The sequence below is a fragment of the Mytilus californianus genome, unplaced genomic scaffold (genome assembly GCF_021869535.1).
Source record: "Mytilus californianus isolate M0D057914Y unplaced genomic scaffold, xbMytCali1.0.p SCAF_12, whole genome shotgun sequence".
Classification (NCBI taxonomy): domain Eukaryota; kingdom Metazoa; phylum Mollusca; class Bivalvia; order Mytilida; family Mytilidae; genus Mytilus; species Mytilus californianus.
In genome coordinates, this window is record NW_026262604.1 from 2,658,210 (window position 1) to 2,681,241 (window position 23,032).

General features: G+C 32.6%; 1 protein-coding gene across 1 annotated transcript; it reads right to left on the minus strand.

Annotated features, from left to right (window-relative positions):
• Positions 1 to 3,843: 3,843 nt before the first annotated feature.
• LOC127722239 (mucin-5AC-like) lies at positions 3,844 to 16,833 on the minus strand. The gene is made up of 5 exons (XM_052229136.1): positions 16,428 to 16,833; positions 8,350 to 8,513; positions 5,713 to 5,837; positions 4,724 to 4,875; positions 3,844 to 3,908 (listed from the first exon to the last, which is right to left on the minus strand). The coding sequence occupies exons 1-5, from the start codon at positions 16,831 to 16,833 to the stop codon at positions 3,844 to 3,846; spliced, it is 912 nt and encodes a 303-aa protein (XP_052085096.1).
• Between the last annotated feature and the right edge of the window lie 6,199 nt (positions 16,834 to 23,032).

The window sequence follows — 23,032 nt, forward strand, 5'->3', positions numbered from 1 at the left end:
CTCATTGGCACTCATATCCCATCTTCTTATTTATAATAAATGCGAGATTAATTTCTGTGATTTCAAGAAAAGCTGCATACAGATATATGCATCAGATATCAGAATACGAGTATTTTTATTGCGATACCCAGCCAATCGCATTATTCTCATTAATAAAAAACCTCGCAATAATATATAAATTTACAGTATATATATTAAACATAAAATTTACAATATTGTATGTTTGATCTCGGTAAACTGTTACACTGACATTTGTCTTTTAAAGTTCCTGGGTTCTTTTACACAGTGTATACTCCAAATTATTGGTCAAAAATGTAATAACCCATAAAAATGAATAAAGAAAATGTGAAGTATACGTCAATGAGACAGTAACCACCCAAAGACCAAAATAACCCAAAAACATCAAAAAGGCAACAAACAGTCTTTCACGATATTGATAGTCTCTACCTTACCCCTATTTTTGACATTTGTACCTACTATGTGTGTTTGTTTTGTTCACACATTGTTGTCAATATAATGGAAGTTTATGCGACTGTCATACAAGTGAGATGGTTTAACTAGCTATAAAATCAGGTTTAGTCCATCATTTTCTACACAAGGAAATGTCTGTACCAAGTCAGAAATATGACAGTTGTTATCCATTCGTTTGGTGTGTTTGAGCTTTTGATTTTGTTATTTGATTATAGACTTTCCGTTTTGGATTTTCCTCGGAGTTCGGTTTTTTGTTATTTTACTTTTGACGTTAATGTAAAAACATGCACATGTTTTTGTCAATTAAATGACATTTTTATTAAACGTTTATTACTGATAAATTTCACTAACGTTTAATACTTCACCATGAACAAATGAGAAACAAATGCTGTATGCGATAGTGATTGTTTATTTTTTTAAGTAAGGTTGTTGGTTTACCAAAATTTAACAACGGATAAAACAATTCAAAAAACACTTTCTAAATGACAACGGTTATGAGAGTAAACAGATGGAAACCCCTATTCAAATAAATAATACTATCGCTATATAAAACATACCGTAACCGACTTTCTTCTTTGTGGAGGCGTAGAGTCAGTAGAGCTAGGTATAGTAACAAATCTCTTAGATTCTTTAAGGTCATATCCGGTCGGGAGGTTCAACATAGAAGTCAGTCGTCTGCCAACAGCCCTAGCAACGTTCATTCTCTTATTTTCAGAGTTGTCTACGAGTCGTTGTCGAAGCAGATATCCTGACAGCAGCCAGGACAAACAAAACAGGATTCCGGCAAGAGTCAGACCAAAGTATGCTGGCAATGTCTCTACACACACGGTGTCTGGTTCGGCAGGACTTTCTGAAATATATAAATTATATATTTTCTCTGCGTTCCTGCATATCTTAATAATGAAATAGAATACATATTTAAGCTCTTGTGGCAACAGCTCACTCCTCTGACAATAACAGACATAAAGACCAGGTAAGAGTTAGACCAAAGGATTCAATGTCTCTACACACACGGTGTCTGGTTTGACATGACATTACATATTTTTCGGGCCACTTTAAATGTTGCACACCATACCAATAAAACAGAGAAAAAGATTGTTATGTTTTTAAGTAAAAAATCCCGTAAACATCTAAGACAAGTACCTTTTTGGTAAAAAGGACCTTATGGCTGGTATTGGATATCCGCTTTATCTTTGTATGAGTTTTATTATACTTTACATAGTAAAATTAATTAATAACTTTGATTGATTATGAAATTATATATTCTATTGTTAATAATTAACAAAACTACTTAATTATGATAATCAAATGCAAAAAATAGCAATTGGATTAAAGGAAAAGGAATACATTACCTTGCAGGTTGTGATTTTTCTGCCGGTTTGCCACTTTTATAGACGTTCCGCATGTAATTTCGTCAATTTTGTTGTCCTTTGTATCTCTCCTTTTTCTACCTCGACCTATATTCTTGTCACAGACAGTCTGCAAATAAATATATATATGCATCATACTAGTATGTGATGCATGCAATTCATGTCATTAAACGTATATACTTTCATAACTAGGTAGAACTGTTTTTGTTTTATATTCTGTTGAATAAAGTCAAAATACGCTTTAATGATGGGTGTACGAATTTCTTTTCTTTATTGAATTGAAACGGTTATTCTAGTGTCATTCCAAATTACGACTTACGTTATCACATTTCCCTTTACATACAGCAAGACGACAAGAAAAAGCGACATCTACTTCCTCTTTTCCTGTCAAATCAGTTGGTTGGAATGCTTGAAAATTTGACGTTAACTTTCCATTGGATGAATGTTGAAAATTTGGAAATAGTTCCATGTCGACAGAGCAGCTACAATACCAGAAAAAATAAACAATTATCTAGTATGACATAGGAGAAGGAGGAAAAAAAATTGTATAGTAATGAATGACTAAATTGATGCTGCAGATTGGATAATAGATCGTAAAACAAGTTTTACTGTACGATATATAGATCAAAAGATTATGTTGGCCAACATCAGAACCCATCATGAGATTGATCATTAATTTAAATATAAAGGAGATATCAATAGTTTAAGGTAAAAAAAAAACACTAATTCAGGCCCGGTCGGAAAGAACATACAAGAAAGTAGTACATATTTCAAACAAAATAGTTGGTACGCATTGCTGTATCTTTGCCAATAGATAAAATTTATGGGTAATTTTGGTATCAAATGAAAGCTTGGGGACTTTGAATTACTATAGATACCTTTTTTGAAAGTTTCTTTTGAATAATAAAGAAGTATACAAATTTTTAACAGGAGGGCACATTCGCCCTGTTGTTCAGTTCAGAATATAGTTTTGACATGAAATAACTGATTTGAACTTAAGACAAAGAAGCCGTTAATGTTTGAAATTGCAATTGAGTTGAAGAAAGCAATGGGCTATGAGTTAGTGGTTTTATACCTTAAACAATCTAGCTTTAACTGTATGACCACGATAAACGCTTGTCTTAAAATGCGGGATTTATTTACTCACTTTTCTGTTATTCCTTTCTATGCTTTAAGCCTACGAAAACAACTTACTCGTAGAAACATAAATTAATGGTATTGAGTATAAAAAGAAGATCTGGTATGATTGCCAACGAGACAACTCTCCACGAGAGACCAAATGACACAAAAATTTACAACTATAGGTCACCGTACGGTCTTCAACAATGAGCAAAATGTTTTAGTATTTGTATCGTTTGGTTGCTGTTTTATTGACGTAAATTTCAATACATATTTGCATTTCTATGAATAGCGCAAATCTTATTCATTTATTGATTTGTTTATCTACCAAATAATGAATGTCTAGATGAGTTTGACAGAATAAAGAATAATAGGCAAACAAAATAAAAAAAAGAGAAAATGGGCAGCCAAAAAATAAAGAATAGAGTATCCCGTTTGGATGGTTTTACACTAGTAATTTTTGGGACCCTTTATAGCGTGCTGTTCGGTGTGAGCCAAGGCTCCGTGTTGAAGACCGTACTTTGACCTATAATGATTTACTTTTATAAATTTTGACTTGGATGGAGAGTTCTCTCATTGGCACTCATACCACATCTTCTTATATCTAGCTATAATATACATAATAAAAAATAAAAGACGTATGGGCAAAGAAATTAAAAAAAATAGCACGAAAACTTAAAAAATGCAGAATCTCCCCTTTCCTTACTCACCTACAAATACAGACCCTTACCAATTAATGTATTGATATTGTATATAAGGTAGGTATGAATACCTAGTATAATGTCATGATTCGAGAGAAAAAAGACAACATCGACATCAGCTCAAAAGACGATGAGTGATTCGGAAAGGTAGGCATTGGGGAGTTGATTCCCTTGATGTATACTCACCCGTTTTCTATTATATTAACCATAGCGGCAGTGCACTCTATTGCTTTTATATCATACGTGTCTAAAATGGTTAAATGAAGAACAAAATGATTGTAAAAGCTGAAACTTAAGGTACTAATGTATATAACATTCTTACATACGTAATAAGACATGATTTACTCCTCAATAGGTTATTGTGCATCAAAAGTTAATAATAATCTAACTTTAAAATTCATTTTGAAAATCCTTTTCGTTGAAAAGAAGCAGTATAATTTAAACACAAAATAAGAAAAAAAGGTTAAGTTTTTATTTGACAAATGTTCGTATTAGATTTCTGCAACGCTATTTCATTTAAATAGTATCTTAGATAGTTCGCGAGTATCAGAATTCGTATAAAGCAGTGACTGTTGTTAAATAATGCACACACATGAGAATAACTCAACAGCAGTCAACTACCGTCGTTTTAACTTATCCACTAAATAACCACATTGAATTGAAGGATGTTCTCTACTCTGTTTGAACAAAAAACAAGCTCTTTAAAATACTTTGATATAAACAACGGAGAAAAAAAGAAGGGTCCGTCATCTTGTTTTCGAGATATGAGCCATTTAAAAATTGGCGGGAAATCATTCTCTCTAGATTGTTCATACATTTAACATTGGCACTTTTTTTCTTTCAAAAACTATCAAAAAATAACAACGATTTTATAAGATTTTCAAGTATGACTTTTTAAACTATATGTAATAAAATTATGAAAAGGAAAGTAGGGGTTAGCGGGAAAACTATTTATCAGCACTTCATGGATAAAACCAGAGGACTCCGAATATCTTACACTATGCCAAAACAGGAGTAGCGAACTTCCTAAAAACTTAATATTAAAGTCGATGTAGTACATACCCGTAAAGTCATCTGCCAGTGTAATTGTCATTGCAATTGAGTCGTTGAGATTGACTACACCGCCTCCGCTAATGTCATTTTTAATGCTGGTATAAACTCGTAGATTTGCGACAGGTTTCGTAGTAATATTAACACCAATGTCATCGTCCTTCCTGGAATAGAAATACATGAATCCAGAGTATTCCGATTTATTTGCAATTTATCATTAAGAAAACATTACTTAATCATCGCCCGTCGTACTGAATATACATGAAATATTTGCCACTGCACGATAAGTTAATCATAATTAATCAAGTAGCACCCGTCTTAAATATAATGAAATATTTGCCACTGGACGTCAATCAACAATATTGAATACATCAAAGAAACACTCGTCGTCCTAAGTATCTATGAAATGGTTGCCACTGGACGTTTAAAAAACAACTTTCAAATAACCAAGTAACACATTAACACGCATCATATGCATTCAAATTAGGAAAAACTATGGCATGTGGGGATCACTCAGAAGACTGCAATTCACATACCCTTTGTAAGTCATTACTCAAATTAAAATATAAAAAACAAGAAGATGTAGTATGATGGCCAATGAGAAAACCCTCCATCCGAGATCAAATGGCATAGAAGCTAGCAACTTTATGTCACCTTACGGCCTTCGACAATGAGCAAAACTGATTGCGCATAACAAGCTTTAAAAGGCCTCGGAATGACAAATTTTAAACATGACCTGCACTTCACATTCATATCCGCCTGCAGAAGCATACAAGGGTTCGTATATTATATTTGATTGCAAGTTGAATATAAATGTAAATATAAAAATAAGGAGATGTGGTATGATTGCAATTAAGACAAATTTCTACCAAAGTTCAAATGAAGAGAATGTAAGCAATTATAGGTAACCTTGTGGCCTTCAACAATGAGAAAAATCCATACCGTATAGTCGGCTATGTAAAATTTCTTACACATTGTTTTGTTATTTGTAGAAAACTCACTTTGGGAGAACCTCTTCAATTACTGCTATTTCTGCTAGATCGACTAAACACGTGACCGGAATAACTTTGTCATATCCGGTCTGGATTGTAGGATATTTCTGGACAATCACACGGAATACTGTACCCTACAAAACAACAATTAACTAAATGTTAATATTAAACTCAGCAAAGATATCCAAAAATGTTGTACCCAAGACGCGCGTTTCGTCTACAAAAGACTCATCAGTGACGCTCGAATAAAAAGAATACAAATACAGTGTGAAGTTGAAGTGCATTGAGGAACCAAAATTCCGACAAATTTTGCAAAATAAAGCTAATGTAATTTAATCCTGGGATCGAATATCCTTATTATTTAAAAAAAAGTTGTTTTTTTTTAAAGTTAATTTAGAATGAACATTAGTTTGACCAAATCAATGATAATTCATGTCAAAACTGAAGTGCTGACTATTGGGCAGTTTATCCTTTTTGGTATTTGAAAAATTTGAATAAAATAGTTCATTCTTCGTGCATCAATATAGATAAATTAATTATTCACAGTTGACTGATTATTCAATCTGTAGGACACATACATGTAACGTTTTTATTAAAAAAAATTGAAAAAAGGAGAATGAAACATGAAAACTCAAAAGTTAAATAAGAACCTTTTTGCTATCACAAGGGTGACATTTTTATTGATTTATTATTTTCCAGCGGCAAGTATCGCGTGCATATTCGTGGCAATATTATGATAATAGGATATGTATATGCATATGAACCCTGGTTTGCACGAGATCGACTCGCTTAGACCGTTTTTTCTTTTTTTTTTTGTCTAGGTAGGGATCGAACTCAAGACCTCTCGCAGTCGAGAGACCACAGAGCAAAATATGGATCTGTTCAATATTTTCTATATAACTACATATTTTCATCTAGAAAATAAAAGAGACACAATAATCTAAAAGAATACGCAAGGTTCGAGAACATATCATGCAACGGTGTACTGCAAATTGGTTGTCAAAAGTGAAGCAATTCTGATGTAAAGGTGTACTGCAAATTGATTGTCATCAACGAAGCAATTATGAATGGATACTCCGTGCACATATGCCGTGCATGTGTTAATGCTATAGCAATCATGTTTTAACTGGCCTGCTATATATTCAAACAAAAATTTTATCACTATATTTCTGTGACATTTAATATTCGTGTATATAAAAATAAGGAGATGTGATATGATTGCCAATGAGACAACTATCCACCAAAGTTCAAATGAAGTGGATGTAAGCAATTATAGGCAACCGTACAGCCTTCAACAATGAGAAAAACCCATACTGTATGGTAGGCTTTAAAAGGCCCCGACATGAAAAAAAAATATCAAACTATGTTTGTCATTACGATAGATGACATATTTGTATGTTTCTACGTTAATTTCGCTTTGCATAAATTGTAATACTATCGACACTTGATATTCCATATAACACACTAGTAAAGGGTCTGGCTGAGAATTATGAACCTTTGTTACAGAAAAATGGTCCAAATAGTAAAGAATAGAGAAAAATTGGCCAAAAAATGAAGAAATATTGGACAAAAATAAAGAATAGAGAAAAATAGTCGAAAAGAATATATAAAGAACAGAGGAAAAAGGGATTTTGAGATATACCATTGCTACCATTGCAAAGTAAACAGACGTTTTAGCTCGACAACAAAGGAATTATAATTCATCTAAATTCAACAGCAATCAATTCACCGTTTCATTATATAAGGCATTCAGGGTAATATTTCAAAACAGAAAAACCAAAACGTTGTGATTGGCCAAAGATAAACAACCCCCAAAGGTGAGTGGGGAATAGAAATATGGTAACTACAGGTCTTCTTCCGGCCGGTACTAAATCCCTTGCTAAAGTTGGGCGTCCGTTTGGCTGTGCGGGATGTACAAGTACGCAGTTCCGTCCGGTCAGAATGGGATGTTAAATCTGATGTAAGATGTGTGTCATGCTTTATGCATGCTAAGATCCGTCGTAACAACTCTTTGAGAAGTCCGTAGGTGGCCTATTGCAATGCTATATTTCTGTCCCTATCCAATATACCGTCATTTCCAGTGGCAGTCTAAATTTTCCCGACCTTCATCCCGGACGGCCTCTATGACAGGACCTAACTATTGGTTTTTTTTTTAATTTGTTCTCGTCCAGAACATGCATGAAACGTTTGCCAATGGACGTTTAGCAACCAACAATCAATCAATCAATGAATAACAACGTCGTGAACAATTTGCATGGGATACAAACTGTGAAATTATCCATAGTTCTTTAAGTTCTAAACCGGCAAATTGCGTCTGAAGCGTTTATCATGTATCTACACATTTTTAATGCGTAATGTTTCGGATAAACGACATGGTGAGATTGTATTTTTACTTACCTTTAAAAAATTAATTCAAAGATTCCAAAAACTAAATGATTATTCAAGTATTTTACATCAAGGCTTAAAGGAGCAGTGTCTTAACATTACTGTGACAGGAGATCCAACTTCGATCTCCGAATGGTACGGTGGAATCTTTTGAAGCGAAGTGGTGCACTTTATATATATATTAAACTTTAAGCAGCTAGTCAAACGCAATGGTGTTTTTATAGTCTCCTTTCCCGAATTTGTATTGTAGGTAAGACTTACATATGTAATATTGCATATGTCAAAATGGAATTCGTAATGGCGGGAAGTAGAAGTTGTCGTCTGAAGACATGCTGACCCTTGACCTTGAATATAAATGATTCCTCCTTCAGCAGCTCTTTCTACTTCAAGTGTCACTTTAGATTTGCTGCATTCGTGTACAGTCACTGAAAAAAAATTAAAAAATCTCCCCATTAAACTGTAAGATCATTTTTGGTTCCTATTTTTTTCTGGATTTTCATATGCGCCTGTTTCTGTAGAGACGATTTATTTGCTTAACATAAAATGCGTACATTTCATTTGAAAATAAAGGGACATAACTCAAGAATGGTAAAAGTGTCGCCACCAAATTTCGTACTTAATCTGTATTATGTAGTAATAAGCATAGTGTATAAGTTTCATAACATTTTGTTGAGGCAAACTCAAGTTAGAAAACGGAAACAAAAACTTTGTACTTGATCTTAGTTTTGTGGTAATGAATATTGTGTATAGGTTTCAAAATGTTTGGTTGGGGCAAACTTAAGTTAAAGAATGGAAACTAAAAATTTTGCAATCTTTCGATTTATAAAGGGGCCTAACTCAATAATGGTTAAAGTGACACTACCCAAATTCAACTTGATCTGTGTTTTATCAGTGGAAGTCAAAATTAAACATTGCATTGTATAAAGCATATTCAACTATATATATATAATCATGGACAAAGGAAGATAACTCCAATTTTAAAAATTAAATGATATTTAGAAGAAAAAATAAAAACTTTGCAATTTTTTCATTTATAAAGGGGCATAACTCTAGAATGGTTAAAGTGACGCCACCAAAATTCAAACTTGATCTGTGTTTTGTGGTAATAAGCATTGTGTATAAGTTTCATAACATTTGGTTGAGGCAAACTGAAGTTAGAGAACGGAAATGAAAAATTTTGCAATTTTTCCATTTATAAAGGGGCATAACTCTAGAACGGTTAAAGTGACACCACCAAAATTCAAATTTGATCTGTGTTTTGTGGTAATAAGCATTGTGTATAAGTTTCATAACATTTGGTTGAGGCAAACTCAAGTTAGAGAACGGAAACCAATTTTGGGACGTACGGACGGACGTACGTACAGACGGACAAGGGTAAAACGCCCGTCCGGTAAACCCCGCCCACTTCCATCTACCTCCGTAATTGTCACTTCCGTGAATATTTCGTCTGCTATTTTATTCATAGGAACTGTACTTATCCTCACTGTATGTCAACTTTTAAAGAAAAATCCTTTATTAAGAAAAAATCGAGTGATATCTATAGTACAGTTCCTAAAGCTAATGATAATCATATTATTGCTTACAAAATTATTTCTGACTTGAAATTCTTTTTTTTTCGATTGTCTGTAATAATCCCTTTATAAGTGGTCTATAAATAAATCACCACTTTCCTTTCATAATTATGTAATAAACTGGCCCTACATACACATTTACTGCGCATGGGCGGATTTACCGGACAAGCACATTTCCGATAAAAACACAGATGGCCCACTTGTTTTGTTGATTTTAAAATTTATTTCAGATATGTTTGGGGAAATGAGATAAAATTCTCAAAATTAAGATGTCAGTAAATAGATTTATGTGATACAATTTGTATATATTTAAGCAGAAATACATACGATCAAAGCCTTATGTGGGCGGAATTACCGGACTGCATCGTATGTTTCTAGTTTATCTGAAAACTGACTGTTAGCGAGTGGTTGCTTTAGCTTGAGTCTAGCAATAAAATCAACAAACAATAGTAACAAAATTTAGCATTGTACATACCTTTTGGATTAAAATTTGAATTTACCCCGCCAATTATTAATGTGATAAGAAACATACATCCTCCTTTAAAACCGCCCATTTTTCTGAAAATAAAAGTACTAAACATAACTTTACCTTCACATACAATAGAAAAAATGACGAAGCTAATCAAAATCATTAGAAAAATGATATGAATTGATTAAGAATACATTTATCTGCTTTTAAATAATTTCGCTTATATATAAACTTTTTTTGTCTTTGCATCGGAAATAAATACATTTATTCTAAAGCCAGTTGGCCTGATACGCGTTATGTTCTTCTCATATATTTTATGATGGTATGATACTAAACCCCTATAACGGGAGGGATTGTGCCTGATTTTCATATGATTAAGACATAATCTTTCAATCAGTTTAATTGAGGTCTGGAGTTGGCATGTCAGTAACTGCTAGTAGTCTTTTGTTTCATTATGTTGATTTTGCTTAGTTTCATCTGTTACATATTCTAACATCGTCTTCAAAAGTGAAAAACAACTGCTATATTCCTGACTTGGTACAGGCGTTAAACCGGGTTTAAACTTTATAGCTAGGTAAACCTCCCACTTTTATGACAGTTGTATGACACTTGTTTTTGTTTACAGAAAGGTCAATATTTATTTATTAACATTTACAAACAAACAAAATGAGATTAAGAAAATTAACCATGAATTGAGCACAACAAGTTCAATATGTTTAAAAGCAATGCTGTGTTACGTTATAAATAATGTGTAAGAAAAGACCAACTCAATGTGGTTCCTGGAAATCTGCTGTTGTTTTGCTTTGTTTTGTTTTGTTTTGTTCACTTCTTTTTTTCTTTTGGCTAATTTAACTATGTTCTAAAATAGCTGTTGATCAAAATTAAAACTTTCTTCTTAGCAAATGCAGCAGTAAGTATGTTAAAGATGGTCGCTACTCTTGTTTTTGACTTTTTGTCAGATATTCGGAATCCTCTGGTTTTATCGGTGTATAGTGTAATTAAAACAGTCGCCCGCTTTACCCCTACGTTTCTTTTTATAATTTTTATTACATACAAGTAAAAAAAGGCATCTTTTTCAATCTTATCAAATTCTTGTTCTTTTTCTTATATTTTGAAAGAAAAAAAGTGCCAAGGTTAAATGTACGAAAATTCTAGAGAAAAGTTCCCTCAAAATTTCAATTGATTACACTTATATCTCAAAAACAAGGAAACGGCCTTTTCTGTTTTTCTTTTTGCTGCTTTTTTAGTTCCTTTATTTATACACTATCAATTTCTTACAAACGTTTAAAAAGATTGTTATATTAAAAAATAAAAGCGAACATTCTTACAATAAACAATTGAAATAGATTTCAAACGTACAAATAACAAAACATTATTTACCTCCGTCTTCATCAAATCTTTGATGTTAAAGAGATTTCAGCGACATATGGTCACCAAAAAAAAAACAAGATTAATCATATAACAATTAATAATCTAATTAATTAGATAACAGAATATACCGATAACTGAATACTGACTCTGTTCTGCTTAATCACGTGTCCTTGGTCACATGTTAATTTTCACTGACTTTGCTGTAGACTTAATGATAGGTGAAATTAATCAAATAACTTCTGTGTACGCAAAAAGGTAGGAAGTTAGTGTTTTTGAATACAGACACCTAATTAATATTCTAACACTGATAGTTATCATTTATCATGGATCTGTGTTGAAGAATTTTCGAGGGATAACAATAGGCTCTATCACTCTCTCATCAATGTATCATTTCATTTATTAAGCTGAGTTTTCTGTTAATATTAAATATCAACATTCAAATTCAATGTAATTAGCTATGACGTATTGGACATAACAACAATCCGTATCTATAATAAAGCGCACAATTGATCCAGTGTCTCTGTGAAGGGTAATAGAGCATTTGCCATTGGAAAGATAAAAATATAACAAATTGTTAACTTAATTGATTAACATTTACTGCTTTTTCAATTTTAATTAGATGTTTGCATGTGCTGCTTTCTTGATTAACCATTGAATCTAAATGTTACTTATATGTTATAAACATTCGGACAAAAGCTATTCGAGCATTTTTCTTTGTTTATTTTATTCCAAATGAAAATAAAGTTGTCATGTTTTATTTTATCCAAGAGTTGCTTCTGATGTCTTAATTTACCTCCCATACATTTATTCATTCTTATGTTTTTAGTATCCTGCATTGCTTATTTATACGTCTTGGGTATGTGCATACTGAAGTTGTCTATAGTTAATTGTCGGTTGCTATTGCTGATTACATGTTTTCTAATCTGAGAGGGTGATTACTTTTCTGTATACGTACATGAATTCCTCAATCGGATATTGTTTACGCAAAGAGTTAGAGTCAATGATACGTACTGTTTGTATAGTGAAGTTTATTTAGCCATACATGTAGATGAAAAACAACCTATAAAAACTTTATAAAACAAATAGTCATTAATTTTTAGATTGATTAATTGGTTTTTGATTCACGTCCAGTGGCAAATATTCCATGAATATATTCAGGACGAGAAAATGTTTATATTAAATGCAGTCGTTTTGGAACTGTGAGAGGACGACCATTCGGTCTTTTTGGGAGCCATGACAAATTTAGGGATGATATCATCTTTAAATTTTCAAAACAGAATGATAGCAAAAAATTAAAATCACAAAAATACTGAACTTCGAGGAAAATTCAAAACGGAAAATCCCCAATCAAATAGCAAAATCAAAAGCTCAAACACATCAAACGAATGGATAACAACTGTCATATTCCTGACTTGGTACAGGCATTTTCCTATGTAGAAAATGGTGTATTAAACCTGGTTTTATAGCTAGCTAAACCTCTCACTTGTATGACAGTCGCATCAAATTCTATTATATTGACAACTATGTGTGAACAAAACAAACAGACATAAAAGGTTAATATGTCAAAAAAAGGGATACAGCAGTCAACATTGTGTTATAATCTTAATCACTATAAAAACAAACAAATATGTAACAAAGAAGCACAAAAAGGCATATAGACAAAGCATATTGGCAAAAATGAAAGACAAGAATACAAAAATTTACAATAACACAATGACGGGATGTATAAGTACAGAGCCACGTCATATGTATCAAAAAATATTAATAATTAATTCTGCATATCAAGGAGCAGGATATAAAACCTGGTAGATAATAAATATTCAGGTGTAAAACAAATAAGCTGTTATGCATGCAACATTTAAAAAATAAAAATCATCATGCACCCTATCACAAAAGCAGATTTAACCCCGCTATATTATATATGTGTGTCTATTCCAAAACCATGGTACCTGTAATTCAGGGTTGTCTTTGTTGCTGCCTGTCATATATATTTTTGTCACTTGTTTTGTCATGTTTTTGTCTTGCCATTGTTTTTTGGTTTTTTTTTGTGGTTTTATTTGTTTTACGTTTTCTTAATAAGGGTTTTTATAGCCGATGAGGTTTGCTCATTGTTGAAGACCTATAGTTGCATGCATTCACTTCAGAGATCTTTAGGTGACGTTTCTTCGGTAGCACTTTACAAACTGAATTCTCGCAAGAGCCTGAATCGTACGAAACCTTATTGTGGACTTACTCAGAAATATATATATATATCGTGCGCACAAATCATTAAATAATATGTAGGACGCAATGCAATGATATGTTGTGCGCACTAATAATTATTAAATTGAGTGCACAAAATAATACCTATCCGCACAATATAATACTGTGTGAGCACTATACATAACTTGTTTCTGTAAAGGTCATCAACGGGGCTCCGTAGAATCGATAATTTGACAAACTTATGCAACATAAAACTATTTGCATGGCTAAAAGCCCTTTTCAAATGTTGAGTAAAATTGTGACTAAGTTTGATCTAGATATGCTTCGATGGTATTAAAAAAATGATAAACCTATTGTCATCGTTTGTCATGTTGGTACCTTTTATAGCTATCATACGGTATGGGTTTTGCTCTTTGTTGAAGGCCATGCAGTACCATAGTTGCGTTAATCCACTTCATTTGAACTCAGTTGACTGGTTGTCTCAAAGGCAATCACTATACACCTCGCATAATTATTGGTTTTATTCCCAAAATATGAATAAAGTTGCATGTAAGTTTTCTGTAAAATTGGTTTGTTTTGGTTTGTTTGTTTTTTTGTTTTTTTGTTTGTTTTTTTTTTCCAAAATAAGATTTCAGTGACAAAAAAGTCCAGAAACCTTTATCTTATTAATAAATATTTTCGTTATTAGGTAAGTCGGGTATATTAGATTCTTTCTGTAAAGATATCATAAACGTAGGGTGATTAAGAACTTGAAAAATATGTTGCCCTCTAGTTGCTTTTTGTCGTTTTGAATTTTTCTTTTAGTTTGGTTGATTTCTCATTGGCGTGTGTATTCTCCACACATCCTTTTATCCATATTCAAAATCGCCACAAATTTATAAGCCTGGACCAAGTCACGATCAATGGTTTGCCTTAATTGTTTTTGCCCGACCCCCCCCCCCCCCCCCTCCTTTTTTTGTAGGAATTTGATGTTCATGGCAGTCTACATTATTTTGTTGCATGTATTCGCATCTTATCTAGACTAAGATTAAGTTATTACAGCTTGATGTATTGAATAAATATTATTATGTGTGTATTGTTGAAGATCGTATGTCTTTTATATATATGATATTGTTGTGTTGTTTGGTTATTTACGAAAATCATACATCTCCTTCTAGGTGAACAAAGATATTAAAGATTGATTTTCTTTGCAGGAATATATTATATATACTATCCTAGATCACATGAACAACTATGACAACACACACACACACACACACGCTGATATTTTATTTAATAAATATCCATTAAAAAAAGCTACCGTACAAAGTTTATTCTTATATCATAAATTATTGAAATAATTTGGTCTTCCAAATTGAATTATACACTCTTTAAATCTCTGCAATAATTATATAAATGGTCATAAAATTGAATTACTAACATTACATGTCAATTTTATCAACATTAAATGTTTTCATCGATTGTGTAAATATTTATTTATTCACTGTCATGGAATATTTTGTTAAAGTTGCTGCTGTTACAATATGCTTGTTATACAAGTATGCATAATGAAAAAAATGTAATTTTTACTTAAGGATGTACACCTCTGAGGAGCCAAAAATTTCTAGAATTAAACCTTTTTTTCTTTACCTGATTTTTGGGTTTATATGACTGTAAAACAATAATTAGTGAAGAAAAAATCATATGGTGGTGCACTTCTTTTTTTGCTACAGACATTTGAAAGTACTCAATGTTGATGATTTTCCCATTTTTCATCAATTTTTACCCATTTTTGGGCTATTATCATAAAAAAAAAAAAACAGTTTCACAATTAAACTTTTTTTCATACTTTCACTAAAGATGAAGTGGACCAATCTGAATAAATTTAACTTAAAAAAACTATGGGTAGATGTTAATATAAGAAAATTTTATAAATATTAGTTGCTTTTTCGTGTCAAATTTACCATGTTGTCAATTTTGTAAATTTGGGATTTTTCTCTTTTTTAGAACAAAAAGCATATTATTTCAACTTCTTTGCTATAAATGATTGAAAAAATACATATCTAAGAAATTTGAAAAGAAAAAATTGATATGGGATGTACATGTATCTGGTAAAATCATTTCTTGTACCCCTCAACCCATTTGCTCAACATTTTGGCTAATGAGACTGACTTGATTGGTTATAAAATTTAAAAATGTTATTACTCAAAAACTACTTATTGTAAATACACAATTTTTTCACAGAGTTAAATTTGATTATAATATTTTTTAAATTCATTGATATTTTTCACTTGTATCACATGTTTTGGAAATAATTCCAGAACGAGATTTCAACGAGACTGAAATGTCAGAAGAATACATCCTTCAGCAAGCCAAACTGAAACATGCCGATAAACAAAACAAATTGACAATAGATGTGACATTAGCCTACTGGTTAAAGTTGCAGAAAGATATATCGGTCTATATGAACTATTATTCTGCTTCCTCTGATCATGTGACACATTCACAAATAATTCAAATTATCTAGAAATGATATCATTAAAAACCTGAACACAGACTAAGTAACTATTTCCGTGTGTATAAGTATGCCAGAATGTGTTAAGTGTTAATCAGTACAATCAAACAGCAATAAGATACAAGAGAATAGATTACAGATTCTTTTTTCTCAGCTCCATTTTGTGGTGTCGTTGAAAAATGTTGGTGCCCAATAATGGAAGCGTGAATAGTTGTGTTAGACAATTTTACACTCTTCAGTGTGGGTTTTGTTGATCTTGATTCTGTAGTAGGACTAGACGTTGGAGCACCGTTGGATACTATTGGTGTTAATGGCGATGGTGTTGGTGTTAATGCTAAGTTTCCTGATGGACTAGGTGTTGGATTTGGTCCTTTGTCTCCTGATGGACTAGGCGTGGGTACTAATTCAATTGTTGTTGATGGACTAGGTGTTAGGTCTGGTCCTATGTTTCCTGTTGGGCTAGGTGTTGGTGATAGATGTTTTCTTCCTGTTGGACTAGGTGTTGGATTTAGTCCTGTGTTTCCTAATGGACTAGGTGTTGGGTTGATTCCATCTTCTAATCCTGACAAAGAATCTAGTACTGGCCAGATGGCCTGTAGTTTTGTCTTAGTAGGTGCTGATTCAGACTTAATGACCATTACATTACGTTTCTTTCTTCGTTCTAAGGCAAAGAGATCAATAAATTTATATTATATATATGCATGATTAGGAAAATACGTGGAAGATGTCGAGTATATATTTGTAATTAACAGATGACAAAATATTCAAAATTTGGTAAAAAAAAATATAATTCGTGTTACAATAATATAAAACAAATAGACTAAGTATGTTTTTATTTTTTCAGTAAGGGTCTAGCGTATTAAATTATAAGATTGATTTTTTCGATGATTCTTATTTTTCTATCTAATTATGTTTAAGTGAAATTCTTCATGTAAGTTCGCTTGTAAATACCATTAGTTGTTAATTTTAACTTTAAAATACAAAACAATACACATTATACGCTTACGAGTCTGGCTTGATTTATATATCGTATATACGGACAAATAAGCTGTTTACGAGAATATTTAAGGTGGATCATCACTATATATTTCCTCAGATAGAATTTTCTTATACTTTGCCAGAATGCAGATTTTGTCGTGCCTTTTTACAAATTATTATCAAAAGAATGGTGTTACCGTGATATTTTTTCAAGCTACAAGTCGTCCAAATTTGCCCAATTGTGCATAGATTATTCGTGGAAAACAATTTTTTTTAATAAAAGAAATCTATGTGATAGAATTTGAAATAAAATATGAGAAGATACATGTATAATATGTTTTAAGAAAATAAAAAGACAAAATGGTTTTACCGAACTTGTTTTCTTGCTACAAGGAAAAAATGAAAATTTCACTATCATTTTAGTATAACATTTTTACTATAAGAGTTATCTCCCCTTATATTGTTTAATTGAACAATCGAATCGAACAAACAATTTGTATTTGTTAAAACAGTCTGTTTAACAAAAAATAATGTAACAACTCACTTCTTTGACTACATTTAACAACACATTAATTATTATAAATAAATATTTGCAAATTTAAGCATAGAAGAAGACCGATTGTGTACTGCTATTTTACAATCCAAGATGGCGGTATACAGTTAATCTACATTAAATCCACTGTACAATGTCTTGAAATGCTTATAATAAACACGCAGCAAGCATTTAACTTCCCATCTTAGGCTCAAACCGGATTCACATCGCTTCGAGTTTAGAGAAGCTGCTTATAAATTCGACATATACAATTAATGATCAACCATCAATACCAGCTTCTGGGGAAATTTAAGCTTCACATGATATAGGTACTGCAGGTTAATAAATGGATGTTGCCGACTAATCAACGTGCATTCGAATTGCATTGATTTTATTTAACTTGTTATGTTCCGTTCCGATATATCATACCCGTCTGCTGTTTGTAGAAATAATCATAAAGAAATCCACAAATAACAAAATGTTGATACTTTATATTAATGTCAACTTTAACAACCTGTAACCGATTGAATAATTGGTTGATGTCTCGTTTATGTTTAATGCATAGCTTATATACCCATGGGTGACTGGGGAATAGAAATATAGTCACTACAGGTCTTCTTTCGACCGGCAGTTGGGCGTCCGTTTGGCTGTGCGGGATGTATCAAGTACGAAGCCACATCCGGTCAGAATGGGGAGGTTAAATCCGATGCCTCATGTAGAGATAGTGTCACGCTCACTGCACGTTAAGAACCATTGCAACAACTCTTTGAGGGGTCCGTAGGTGGCCTGTTGCAACCCAGTTGACCTCTATTACAGGATCTACCAATTGTATTTATTGTTAATTTGTTCTCGTCCTGAACATGCATGAAATATTTGCCACTGGACGTTATGCAACCGACAATCAATCAATCAACCAATCAATTATATACATGTACATGTGTTCAGCAGAGATGCAGATACTAATTGTTCGCTCTCTACTTATTCGTTAGCTTGAGTCGGGTATACATATTAAAGAATTGTGCATAACTTGAAATAGACATACCATTTTTTCTAGACGGATCCACACCATTCACTACACATACTGCACATAATAAGGCTAGGTATAAATGTTTCTGTAATAAAAATATTCACATGTTTTGATAAATTGGAACGTACCGTTAATGTATTTAAGCAATTTAGGCACATATTGTTATAGAATTGACCTTCTAAATGTATCTAATAAACATGCCCACATAGTTTCAGTTACGCGTTGTTTTCCGAAATTAACAAATCAATTTATGTTTTTCTTAAGAATGTTTTTGAGAGATCTGTCATATTGGTCCGTTGGTAGCATGGCACACTTTCAACATACCATCTTTTTTGTGGCAGTACCAAGTTGTCGCCCACCATTCATGTTTATCCTTTTTCAGAACCTTTTTCTTTAGATTATTGTTTAATGTGCTCGTCTTGCAATACAAATGTATATGCCAGTAGACTCTTAGCAAACAAGAAACATAACGAAGCAGAAACGTGTTCGTTGGTAAGAAACATTAGTAAATTCTTCATATAGTAGTATACACAACTTAATTACAGGATATCAATATAAATGTATATATATAAATAGCAATCAAATAAATAAATATATAGAACCATTTCAAGCATAGCCAACTGACACATGTACAAGCATTTGTTGCAGAGACGTTAGTAAAATAAGAATTTTTAACGGTGTAGACCTTGAAAATACTTAATGCTTACCATTATGCAGTAAGCTCTATTGTAGTTAAATTCATCTAAAGTCGGAATTTTAAATTCATCCAACTTATATTGTTCCATTTTAATTCTCGAGTACGTTATTAAGACGATATACATCGCGTTATTATCCTAGCTTAACGAAAAATGCTGTAGTCTAGGTCAGTATATACCCCCCAAATACCAGCTTTATCCCACATGATATTTCTGTGCCTAGTAAGGTCGTACCGATGAAATTAATGTGTCATCGATAATATAACAAATCATGGTTTTTACGACGCGTGGATTTTTTTGGATGATAAGATAATCGACTAATCGTGTGATTGAGAGAGAAATTATGTTTGTTTGATTTTATACATGTACATTAAAATTTCAATTCTAATCGTATTTACAGTTTTTTGACAGATTATCTCAACGGATACAAATAGATGTTGATCCGGGGCTTACAGTGTTAAATGGAATTAAATAATAGTTCTGACTGCGAAATAAGCTCATTATGAAGAAAACAAATGGATTCAATGTTAATAATTCTTTTCGCATGTCTAAAAAGAATTCGAAACACTATCTGTTTGACCCGTTTCCTGTTTGTTTAATAAATGCATATGTGAAAGACTTTTTTGGGGCTTTTTCATGCGCATGTACTAACTTTGAGTCATGAATTTATACATCATAAAACATTTCGAAATACTAAATAATTACAGAACATGTATATTTCATTAGTATCCATGATTTTGATTGGCTGACAACAATCGAAAGGCACTCCAGTATCATATTGTATTTCCATATAATATACAACACCTAGCTATGACTGCGTGTGCTGTCCGTGACAATGGTATAACAATGCATAGACAAACAAAATCAAAGTGTGATATAACTCTTAATTTCATTATGTTACCTGAACAATGTTATCATAAGTATGGAATGCTTCTTTTTATAATCTTATAGGATCCTAAAAGCGTTGATTGTGCGCACTACTTTAATATGAAGCTCAGTAATACACAATGGGTTTTGGTCAACGCTTTTACACCCAATACATTTTAAAATTAAGTATTAAATTCTTAAATACACAGGTTTTGTTTCTGTTTATACAAAACAAAAAAGGAATATAAAACATGGTGATGTGTGTAGGCCGACAAAAAGTCCAGGATTTTGCAGTTAAGGAGTACTTATACTTTTAATTAGATAATTTCTATTACTTTATTTTCTCTCTTTCGGCAAATTTATTTTTATTATTAAGATTCTCGTGCATTTCATTCTAATTATTTGTCCCTTTATTCATACATGTTAATAGTAGTGAGAGATATTTCATGCATGCCTAAATGCATTAGAGCAGGTAAGCAAACCAGCCTTATAAATCATTCCACGCCCACTGCCGATGTCACCGGAAGTAATCGTGAGGCATACTGTGAAGTAATGTGTCCTTATACACTCGTCCCTCATGTTAGACTGGATGTATAAAAAAGAAGATGTGGTATGATTGCCAATGATACAACTTTCCACAAGAGACCAAAATGACACAGAAATTAACAACTATAGGTCACCGGTTGACCTTCAAAAATGAGCAAAACATATACCGCATAATTAGCTATTATAAGAAAAGGCCCCGAAATGACAAATGTAAAACAATTTAAACGAGAAAACCAACGGCCTAATTTATGTACAAAATAATAAACGAAAAACAAATATGTAACACAGCAACAAACAACAACCACTGAATAACAGGCTCCTGACTTGGGACAGGCACATACAGAATGTGGCGTGATTGAACAAGTTAGCGGGCGCCAAACCCTCCCCTAACCTGGAACATGATGTTACAGTACAATATAAGAACAAACTATACAAATCAGTTGAAAAAGGCTAAACTCATCAGATGGATACAAATAGAAATACATCTAACAAAAACACAGAGTGGACGTGGACGGGTATTTGTTCATCCCAAGAGCAAAAAGACACTTACATGTAGTACAGATCTGAGAGTACTCGCAGTTACTGACACAGCTAGTTCAAAGCCAATAACAACTAATAAAAACAAATCATGCATCTAAGACTAAATGTGTGACGTCACTTTGATAGTTGATCCTTTACGATGTGGCACATAACAAGTGGCCTGATAAGATAAGGTGATGTAACTTCGTTGACGAGTGTCAGTCATCGTTTTCCGGATGATCCACGTCGATTTCCGGATGACCATGTTGGGATGTACAAGTACCAGTTCACATTTGGTCATCCGGAAACCGACAAAGATCATCCGGAAAACGATGACTGACACTCGTCAACGAAGTTACATCACCTTATCTTATTAGGCCACTTGTTATGTGCCACGTCGTATAGGATCAACTATCAAAGTGACGTCACACATTTATATATATAAGTAAGGGTAAACACAGTGTGACGCACACAGAATTAGTCGGAAAAATAGCAAAAAAATGTCTATTCTTCCGGCTATCCTAATAAACGAAAAACAAATATGTAACACAGCAACAAACGACAACCACTGATTTATGCTTTCAATGGACATATATGATTCATTTAGAAGATCTTCGTTGAAGTTTGGTTCGCACGAAGTCGTCAAATGCATGATTTTGCACGATTTTTTATTTAAAATGTTTATTTCACATCGAAAATAAGAGAAAAGGGTAGGCACATGTTAACTGTCCCCAAAGTAAGATTGTGTTTATGATAGCAAAAACATAATATCTTTTATTGAAAAAATACATAAAGCAAGGGGGTTTTACCCCAACCCTGGTTTACTATTGCCAGTCCAGGCATATCAGTGCATGTTCATATATCTCCGTTGTAGTAGAACTTAGAAATATTGCATCCAAGTATAGTTGATTTAGTCATTCTCCTGTAAATTGTTTTTATGCGTTTTGACTTCATTGATACAGGTAAAGGTAATGGGGTAAATCAACAATTTCAGTTTAATTTCACGCTTTATTCCTCTCAGTTTACGTGCACACGCTATTGTTCTGGAGTCTGTCCTATAAAAATGTGTTTTTAAAGCTATCACATTCTCTCTAATTTTCTTTTGGACATCTTTAAATATAAATCAAGATCTTCAATTCTCAAAATGTCCATTGCATACGCGCATTTGCAATCCGACAACTCATCCGGGACACTTTCCGCGCCACATGACACTGCTGTTGATATTGAACATTTGCGCATACGCAAATGGATAGCCGGAAAAATAGAGATTTTTAACTATTCTTCCGGCTAGCCGGAACAATAGACACTCCGTATTTAGTATGACTCAATCGTTCAAAGACTCATACGATCTCATACTGGACGCGACATTATCAAGCAGTTTTCTACACAAGACTTTACTCTTGTACTCATTGCTGAACAAAGTGTTTTATCTTACTGAGATAATAACTCTTTCATAATTTTATTATTTTCAAAAAAGTCCTACAGTCAGCTTGAGAAAATTATAATACTGTAATCCTTAAATGGTCATACGTAAACCATATTTGAAAATTTAAAAAGAAAGAAGTAGGGGCCAGAAGAATGTTATGACAGAAAATACAAAACAAAGACGGCGGCAACAGCTTTAAACAGTTGTATCTGATTAAAATACAATGCTCTTGATCATTCGTTATCAT